The 10,899-nt window shown below is 35.0% G+C and overlaps 1 protein-coding gene across 1 annotated transcript; it reads left to right on the top strand.

The window, feature by feature from the left end:
• Nucleotides 1-5,344: 5,344 nt before the first annotated feature.
• Nucleotides 5,345-7,643, top strand: LOC147296771 (polyphenol oxidase, chloroplastic-like). Its single transcript, XM_086242794.1, has one exon. It carries the CDS (start codon nt 5,773-5,775, stop codon nt 7,549-7,551), a length of 1,779 nt encoding a protein of 592 aa, XP_086098920.1. The 5' UTR covers nt 5,345-5,772; the 3' UTR covers nt 7,552-7,643.
• The last annotated feature ends 3,256 nt before the right edge of the window (nt 7,644-10,899 follow it).

The raw sequence follows: 10,899 nt of genomic DNA on the forward strand, positions 1-10,899 counted from the left end.
ACCTAACCCTTGACACGGGCCCACAAACTCTCTCTCTCTCTATTATTATTAAATTGTGGGCCTGTGTCGCTCATTTGACGGAAAATGTTTGCTGAGATAGCGCCACGTCGCCAAGTAATCCCGATCAGCAAAAGCTAAGCTGCCATTTAACTGATCTTTCAATGAATCAATGCACAGAAATTCATTTTTCAATTTAGATAATAAATCGGATTAATATTTGAAATATTTTAAAATTTATATACCCCGTTAAAATAGCTTATATAATTATGTATTTAAATTGAATTTATGCTTATATTATATATAAAAAAGTAGAGACAAAGGACATACCTTTCCTGTCGTAGTGTCGTTTGTGATGATTCATAAGCTGAGGTACCCTTTTATTTTTTTTTAGGTAAGAAGCTGAGGTATCCTTATTGCTTGGTCATAAGACTCATAAGATGCTCTGGCCGCGTCAGGATGTGAGGTCTACCTAGCCATGATTACAACCAACTAGCTCTATCCATCTCTTTGTACCAATGTGTTCGGATGGGGGGATGTGTTGATAATTGTTATTCAAACACCCATCAATTTAGACTTCATAACTTTTAAGATCTAAAAATTATTTAGGATTTCGAACTTAATTTCTGAGAATATTTTAATTAAATGACTTCAACTATATTTCATATTTCTATTTAGAACATGAATTACATTTTATGTCAATTGAAATTTAAAATTTTTATTTTGTGTCAATTAAAGATTTTTTTTTATTTCAACTTTGACCCGACATTGGACCCATTAAAACTCCAACAAATTCAGAAAAATTATACTAGGTTTAAAAATATGCATCTTCTCTTTACAACCATATAAAAATCACCCAAATCGGATTTCTACAACTCTATATAATCGGCCCTAAAATAAGGTACCTGAAACTCTCCAATTTTCTAGATATTTTTCTAGAGGTCCGATTAAACAGTTTCAGATACTCTACTTTAGAGCAAATTATATGGAATTGTAGATGTCTGATACGAGTGATTTTTATATGGTTGTAAAGAGAAAATACATAGCTTTAAACCCAATATAAGTTTGCTGAATTTAGTGAAAATTTGGTAGGTCAAACGTCGATCCAAAGTTGAAAGAAAAAAAAAACAGAATTTTTAATTGACACAAAATAAAAATTTCAGTCCTCAGTTGACACAAAATAAAATTCATATCCTGAATAGAGACATGAGTTATAGTTGAAATCGTTTAGCTAAAATTTTCCTTTTAATTTTTAACTTCGAATAACTTTAGTAAAACAAAAATAATTTTAAGAAAAATAGTGCAACATCAGAATGGTAACGAGTTTCTTAATGCAAATGTTGGCCTAATTAAATGTCGATCATGTTTTAGCTAGCAAATCTTTAATATATTTTAATTTTAATTTATTATCTCAGTAACCTTTACCACTTACACTGACTCAAAATTTTTAATCGATCAGTGAGCTTATTTGCTGCTTAACTTGCCAAGGGAGTGATACGGAAATTAAAGAATGATAAAGCGTGTACATGGCGGGGTATGCAGGTGGACACATGGGATTGTCCATGGGAACAGAAAGAACTACGTGTACCCTGTAAAGGAGGCATTCAAGCAAAGCTTTTTGGAAGACTGAGGTTTACTGTTTACACTTACAGAATAAAAAGTCACGTTTCACTTTTTGAACGCGTGCAAAAGCACCGCTCTAAGACCTCCAACTATTCACTTTATTCATAAATTATTATATATAATTATAACATGAGGTGGTATTATTAATTTATTTAATTTATAGTACATGTATAATTTTTAATTTTTAAAATTTAAAAGACGATTTTAACACTTTACATTTTTTCATTTGTACTCTTTCTAGTTTTTATAATGTTTTTGATATATTTTATTATTTATATTTCTAAATATACCTTTATAGTTTTTAACTTGCAAAATATTTTTTATTATTTTTTAAAAATTTTATTAAAGACGTTTTTTATTTAATGTGAACTGGTCAAGGCCATAAGGATAAATTTGAAAATATAAGAAATAAAATATTTTAAAAAAATAAAAAGAGTGCAAATAAAAAAAATAAAATGCAAAAATCACCTCTCTAAAATTATATATATTATAATTTAAATAAATTTATAATAATATGTTATCATACCATGTAATATTGGTCATATACAATAATTTTCGAACATCACTAACTTTTAATAATCGGTTAGTTGTATTGTTTTTGTTTGGTATACGTCCTCTAGCTGTAGTCTGGTGCTGGTACTTTGTCCTTTGTTTTGTTATTATCTCTTTGTACTATTTCTTGTTTTTAATGAAATTTCAAAGTGGGTCAAAAAAAAAAAAAATTTGACAGCAATCAAGCACTATACATACAAAATATTGTTCATCAAGATCATTAATTGGACGGTTGCCTCTAACCTACCATGTTTCTGAGCTTATGGGATTGTTAGCTCTTTCTCATCAATTATGGTAGAGATAATAAGAAAATTTGATAGTACAAAATATGTAAAAATTTGTAAATAATTAGATCCATTTATTTGTTATGCAGAGTTTAATGTCATAAAAGTAACAATTTAATTTTAATTAGATAAAATGAATCAATAATAACTAATTTACTAATTAATTACTTTAATGAATTGATAATTTGATATTAAGAAAGTCATAAAATAATCGGGCTAATGACAGTATAGTCTAATATATGAGCCATGCCTAACACAATTACGATACAATAAATGAAATTAGTAAAAGAGAAAGTTAGTCATGTTCTCCAAAGAGCAGTCACGCTCACCTACGAGACGTCCCGCAGGACCTTTTAGCACGACAAATTGAATATCAACCATTCATTCTTGATCGTGTGGCTGAGAGGAATGGGCACAAAAAACAATCATAACATTCAACACGTGTCCATCTTTGGGAAAAAAAAAAAATTTGTTTCTCAGTTCTCTTTCTTTATTCTTCCCGAAAACCTTTCCTTCTCAATCTCTCTGTATCCAAAATTTCTGTCTCTCTCTCAAAACCTTCACCACCTCACAACCATGGCTGTCAAACTCCATAAAAGCCATTGAAGAAAACCCACGAATCAAGTTTATTGTCAAAGTAATCAAGTTTGTGCTCATTCCTCTCAGCCAAGAATGAATAGTTGAGATTCAATTTGTCGTGCAAATAGGTCATGCGCAACGTCTCGTAGGTGAGCATGACTGTTTGGGAGAGAGACAGAAATTTTGGATACAGAGAGATTGAGAAGGAAAGGTTTTCGGGAAGAAGAAAGAAAGAGAACTGAGAAACAAATTTTTTTTTTTTTCCCAAAGATAGACACGTGTCGAATGTTATGATTGCTTTTTGTGCCCATTCCTCTCAGCCACACGATCAAAAAGGAATGGTTGATATTCAATTTGTCGTGCTAAAAGGTCCTGCGTGACGTATCGCAGGTGAGCGTGACTGCTCCAAAGAGAGTTAAATTATTGTGTAACTTGAAAGCAATATGACCCATGCCTCGGTGAACTAAACTACTATAAAATAGTCACGTGGGAATTTAGCCAATTAATTAACGCAAAATCTCCTACCTTGCGCCTTGGGGGTGCATAAGTCTCATTTAAATCCGGGTTAAGTCTCATTCATCAGTTGACAATTTGACATCTCCTCAGTATGAGGCAATTGCATTAATTACGGACTAACAGTAATTAATTATTCTAATAACTACTACTCATCAATTATGTGAAGATAACTAATCGTTTGAAAAATCCTTGGGCCATGATTCTCGGCAAACCTTAATTTAATATTAACTATCTGCTTCTTGACTAATGACTACGTAAATTATTTGTTTGGTTTCTTAAAGTATATTAATCATTTTGCATTGAATATTATTTGTCAATTGACTTTTTAATTAATTATTTCTCGAATATAAGTAGAATCTATTTAAGCGAGTTCTATTGCTCAAATGCTGAAATGATACCGCACTAGGATATTTCTGGCGACTGGCGGGGATATTGGATCCACGAATGCATCTGATTGGTGTGAGTATGTAAATAATGGCCCAAAATGCAATGGGATGGGCCAGATTGGGCTTTGGTCTTGGATGGATTCAGCCTAAAATATTTTGAACGGATTACATGGACCCGTTTGTATAATGGAAAGGGTCTGCTACCCTGCATTGTGTTTTTAGACAGACTTGTTGTTTCAAGAAGGTTACAGGTCAAGCCATGGCCTAAACAATCCCTTAAAATTGCATACAGGGGAATATGCCTCATAAAATTACAAGTCAATAAAAGAATATCTTCTTATTGTCGTCTTTATCATAAATAACAAGCGACAAATTGGGGAAAAAAGAAAACTTGTTCAATGACACTACATATGTGTACCAGGTTTTATATTGGCGAAATTTCAGTTTTGTTACTTGTAGTTTTCTGAAAGTTGTATTTTGGTACCTGTAGTTTTAATTTTGTCAATTTTAATCTTGTAGTTTGTAACAAGATGCAATTCTAATACACATTTACAACTTCGTCAATTTTACTGTTAAAGTGAGGGCAATTTAGGTTTTTTGGATGTTGTTAAATTTCACTTTTGATATTTGTAGTTTGTTCAAAATTTCACTTTGATATTTATAGTTTTCTCAAAGTTCTATTTTAATGGTGAAATTAACGAAGTTACAAACATGTATTGAAATTCCTAATATTTTGTAAATTAGAATATTAAAATTGAAACTATAGGTACTAAAATAGAATTTCTAGCAAACTATACACATCAAAAGTGAAATTTGCTTGTGTTGTTTTGTTCGTGCAATTGTGAGACTAGTGACAATAGTCTATTCATGCAAATTGCAGTAGTCAATCGCTAGCTATAGTCAAGTTGTAGACACAGACGTGCATCATATCATCTGCATATATTCTGCACGCTGGTCTCTGGAGGCTAATATGGACTGATGAGTTTCACATTGATCCATTGGTCATTGACTTGTATTATCCGTGAGAAGCTCAGAACATCAATCAACCATTCGTGACTACACTAATTAATGTAACCTTTCTCCAATCTCCATCGATCGAGAATCATATATATCTATGGATGAGTCTAATTTGGCCTCCCACTTGCCTTGCCGTGTCGGACCATTCCATATATATATTGTCCTCTACCCCTTTAAGGCTTTAATCATATATATATTGTTTGTTTTTGTGTCTTGCACCCGTCTAAGGAGAAAATTAATGTGTGTTGATCATCAATTCATTGAAAAGTAAAATCTTTACAGCCAGTACCAAACTACCAACTCAATCTCCATTTTTTATATTTATTCTCATTTCTCACACACCCAAAACAAAGCCAACAGTACTAGTTCACAAAAAACTGAAAAAAATTCAAAATTTTCTACTAAAATTAAGCACAAACTGCACAAACTGCATGTTGCTTCAAAAACAAGAAGCGTAGTCAGTTTAAATGCATACCCAAATAAAACTCCCCCGAAACTAGTGCATGCACTAAAAATATAAGGCCTCCACGATCTAAATCGCCTATCAAATAAAACTTTAATTTCAAACCAAGCCTCACTTGACCTTGTTAAATTACAAATCCATTGAACTCAACCCTCTCTATATTCACACGTGGTACGTGGTGCATGGTTTGTCGTTTACGATATATATTATTCTCTGTCAACCCTATAGCGCTATCAACATGTATATGGTCTCTGCACGTAAGTATCAAATAAGGAAAGAAAAGTAAAACCCAAATTCAGTACTATAAAACCAAGCCCCCTTAAGCTTTTAACAGTACCCAATTAAACCAGAAGCCATGGCTTCTCTTTCAGCTCTCTGTCCCTTCTCTCAAAACAATTCCCAAATTTCCTTCATTGGAAACCCTAGGCATTCCTTCGTACGTAGGGTCGTTTCATGCAAAGCCAAAAACAATAGTGACCAAAAGCCTTCGAGTACAAGTTCCAATAATGATAAAAAATCTCTTCCTCTAGGAAACCTAGATAGGAGAAACCTACTTATTGGGCTAGGAGGCCTATGCGGTGGCACCGGACTTGGCACCGACCCGTTCACCTATGCCAAGCCGGTGTCACCCCCAGACCTAAACAAATGCGAAGCAGCGGACTTACCCACCGGTGCCCTACCAACAAACTGTTGCCCACCAACCTCCCCAAAGATCACAGACTTCGTGCTTCCCCCGCCGTCCCAACTGCGCGTTAGGCCGGCGGCTCACACGGTCGACGATGCCTACATTGCCAAATACTCCAAGGCCATTGAGCTCATGAAAGCCCTTCCCGATGACGACCCGCGTAGCTTTAGTCAACAAGCCGACGTCCACTGCGCTTACTGCAACGGGGCGTACGACCAAGTCGGGTTTCCGGACCTGGAGATCCAAATCCACCAGTCCTGGTTTTTCTACCCCTTCCACCGATGCTACTTGTACTTCTACGAGAAGATCTTGGGTTCCCTCATTGGCGACCCAACCTTCGCCTTGCCGTTCTGGAACTGGGACTCCCCTCCCGGCATGAAATTGCCGGCCTTGTTTGCCAACCCGGAGTCGCCGCTTTACGACGAGCTCCGGAACTCCGGCCACCAGCCGCCGACGCTCGTCGACCTCGACTACAACCGGACCGACGAACCCAGCACAGTGGAAAACCAAATCAACAGCAATTTAAAAATTATGTACAGGCAAATGGTGTCCAACGCAAAGAAGCAGCAGCTCTTCTTCGGTTCGCCCTATAGAGCGGGTACGGAGCCGGACCCCGGTGCAGGGTCCATCGAGGGGACCCCACATGGGCCGGTCCATTTATGGACCGGTGACAACACCCAGCCTAATTTCGAGGACATGGGGAACTTCTACTCTGCTGCGAGAGACCCCATCTTTTTCGCACACCACTCTAATGTGGATCGCACGTGGAGTATATGGAAAACCCTGGGAACCAAAAATAAGGATATAACCGACCCGGATTGGTTAGACACCGGCTTTCTATTTTACGACGAGAACGCGCGCCTTGTCCGCGTGAAGGTACACGACGTCCTCCAAACGGAAAAGCTCGGGTACGTATACCAAGACGTGGACATTCAGTGGCTCAAGTCCCGGCCAACGCCGCGTAGACCGAAGCTGGCGAAAATAGCGATGGCGTTGGGTGTGGCCAACGCTGCCGAGTCAAAGTCAACAAAGGTGGTGAGGGTTGGTGAGTTTCCGATAAGTCTGGATTCAAAGATTCGTACGGTGGTGACGAGGCCGAGGAAGTCGAAAAGGAGCAAGCAGGAGAAGGAGGAGGAGGAGGAGGTGTTGGTGGTGGGAGGGATTGAGTTCGAGAACGACGTGGCGGTGAAGTTTGATGTGTACGTGAATGACGTGGATGACTTGCCAAGTGGACCCGACAAGACGGAGTTTGCGGGGAGCTTTGTGAGCGTGCCACATAAGCACAAGGAGAAGAGGAAGACCACCAAGAGTTGCTTGAGGTTGGGGTTGACGGACTTGTTGGAGGATTTGGGTGCGGAAGATGATGAGAGCGTCGTGGTCACTTTGGTTCCGAGGTATGGGACTCGCTCTCTCAAGATTGGTACCATCAAAATTGAGTTTCTTGCTTAATCGATCGATCTATACCATTAATTCTCATGCACAAATTGTTCCACTAATATTGAGAAATTGCTCTTATATACGTACATTTCTATTCACCAGAATTTGCAAGCCAAGTAATAACTATGTAATAATTTCCATATGTGTTTAAGTACTTCCTTTGAGGACCTGCATGTAGTCTCAACAAGGAAATTAAACAAGCTTGAAAATTCATTAGCACCATAAACAGGTAAGTTAAAAAAAATGAAATCAAGAAAGAAATATCTGCAACAAAAACGTATCTAATCCATGCATTGGGACTCTAGTCTAGAATCGCTTGCATTGTTTTTCGTGTAATATCTTTTTATTATGAGGAAACAAACAAACGACAAAGCAAAGTGTGTAGGTCCTGCTGATAAACTTCGTATATGACCAAATGAGTAAAAAAAAGGGAGAAGAAAACAGATCGAGACACAAAACATGTTGCCAAAAAGATGAATAAGTATTAAGTAAACAAGCTGACCATAAAACATTTATATTTATATATACAATAATGCTAGTTGTCCCACATTTTTTTTCCCACATTTGTATCCCACCTGATGTGTCATTACTTTATTGGAAGGGTATTTCCTTTTTCTTTTTTAGGTTTTATTTTTTAATTTGTAGTGTCCAATGTATGAATGCCATGTAAGATGGTATGAAATTGTGGTATAAAAATGTGGTAAGTGTAGCATTACTGTTATATATATTTCTATTGTTTTTTTTTTATTTCAAGTAAGTAATCATATTTGATTAGCTATAATTGGAGTAAATACTGTAAATGGAATCGGTAGGGGTTATTTTTTTTCTTTTCTAATGGAGTTAGTTGTTAACAACAAAAATGATCATGGTCATCAACGGATTCAGGTGGTTCATTCACAATTTATAAAATATATGGCCCACAATCCTGGGACCATGGGTTATGCGCCAATACCTATAGTTATTTGGGCTAGAAAACTGGTCCAGTGGTTTCACATATGGGTTATAAATTGAGGCCCATACCCAACGTACCAAAGTGTCGCGGCCTTCATACGGACCATTGCAAAATGGATATCAGTTGGGAGTTAGGACTTGGGTGCATATTTTATTTCTTTCTTTGGTCTGCGTACCTCAACCTTTTTTTTGTTTTTTTGTCTGAACCCTAACCCTCTCAACCATTTGATGGGAAGAAAAATTAAGGTACTTTTCTAATAATGAACGCACAAAAATTGAGTGTTTTATTTATTTATTTATTTTTTGCCAGACAATTCAAAGCAGTATTGAAAGCGAAAAATGAAAATAATAGATAATAAAAAGAAAATTAGTATATTTGACTAGAACACTATATAATATAATAATAGAAAATTATGATTAAATACTAAATCTCAATAATTTTTTGGTATAACATGAAGATCATATAATATTTCAATTAAACTATCAAATTTAAATGTAGTTTTTTAGATTAGGTCACAAATATGTTAACCTCTTTGATTTGAGCCTTTTCCATTTGACATTTTTATCCTTTGGCCCACATATAATGAGTGTTAGTTAAAATTTATAAGGTTTTGACAAAATTGCCCTTGAGGCTTTTATATCATCTTGAAAATTTGCTAATGTAGTCTCAACTTCACATTTGGTTGTGATTGTACGACACTCACAACTTCAAATTTAATTATGACTGAACGACAGTCACAGTTAAGTTGTGACTTGATTAAATTTTTTTAGATAAATTATACTAAAATATAGTATAAATAGAGGTCAAAACAATACTTTTACTCAAAATAATATATAGTATAGTGGTGTAAGTTGTCTCTTTCAATTTACTAAGACAGTCATAATTAAGTTGTGACTGGATTGATTTTTTTTTTAATACAATATAGTATAAATTAATGTAATATTTGTAATGTAATATTATTTTTATTTTTTATTGTAGTGGCTTGTGATGTAATATTTGTAAATTCTAATACATTTTTCTTTATTAATTTATTTGACTTTTCAACTAGTACCTAATCTAAAGTGCTATTTAATTTTGGTACCTAAACTAAAAAGTTATTGAAATTTAGTAGTTAAAATCAATGGACCAAATGTTAAAGTGTTAAAAACAATAACAATTGAAAAAAAAAAAGGCGGAAGCAACCAATGGTTGAAAATTTTTAATTTTTGACCGTTGGTTGCCACGTGTCCTTCAAACATTGGCTTAATAAAAAACCATCACCTACGTTCAAAAACATTGGCTCAATTAGGGCTTGTTTGTGAGTGTTTATGTAGGAAGCGCTTTTGCTCAGTAGTGCTTTCACTAGAAACGCTTTGGTTAGAAATTCATAAATTTTTTTTTAAAAAAATTCAAGTGCTTCTTGTTAATATATTTGGAAGCGCTTACTAAGGAATTGACACATGGTAAGTGCTTCACTCGGAAGCGCTTTCAAATGCTTTTATAACTCAAAAATGCTTCTTATTTTTTTGGCCAATCATATATGCAAAAGCATTTTTAACTAGTCGAAAACACTTTTAAACCTTCTAAAAAGCATTGTCAAACAAATCCTTAATTTATTCATATGGGATAAAAAAAACATGCAGCGAGCTGCCCTAAAAAGTAGCCCAACATATGCTGCAGTAGTGCAGAAGCTCGCAGCACACTCTATCTCTTCGATCCGCTCACTTTTATACGATGGTGGTTTCCTCTACTATTTTAATTCAACTCTAAATCAATTGACAATTGTGAAGTCAAATTTTTGATCCCTCATTTGTCATTTAAATTAATTTATTATCAATTGGCATTCTATTACAAATTATTTTTGTTTCAAATTGTCAATAAATTGAAATTAAATTTCTAATTGATTTCCATTGAACGGGTTGTTTCAACTGTGCGTCTTCAAAAGAAATATAATTAGGCTTTTCTCAGTAGTCTCTATTCATGCAATAGCGAAGTCATAGACACAATAAAGAGCAGAGCCTTCATCATTATGTGATCACGTTATCTCCACGTGGGAATAACCCCACATGTTCCTCCTCATGTCCACATTGGATTCAAAATTAAGGACTAAGGATCAGTCAAAAAAAGAAAAAGGTCTAAGGAGGGATTTCCTTTTTAGCCTTTGTCTTTAATTCTTTATATATTATTTTTTTCCATTTTTCTCGTAACCATATATAGCAACTGCCATGTCCTTCAGCCATGGTCTGAATAACCAAAGACAACGAAAAGCCTTTTTGTTTGAAAAGGAGGTTGGACAACTCGGATGATTAGATATACGTCTTGATCTAACCTAATTAGTATGGCTGTTTCTGGATAAGAGTCGGAAGTACGTAAATACTTTTTAAATAAAAAAATAATTATATGTAACTGTAACAGATAGTGCATCACAT

This window comes from Dryas octopetala, chromosome 1, assembly GCF_963921425.1.
Source record: "Dryas octopetala chromosome 1, drDryOcto1.1, whole genome shotgun sequence".
Lineage (NCBI taxonomy): Eukaryota > Viridiplantae > Streptophyta > Magnoliopsida > Rosales > Rosaceae > Dryas > Dryas octopetala.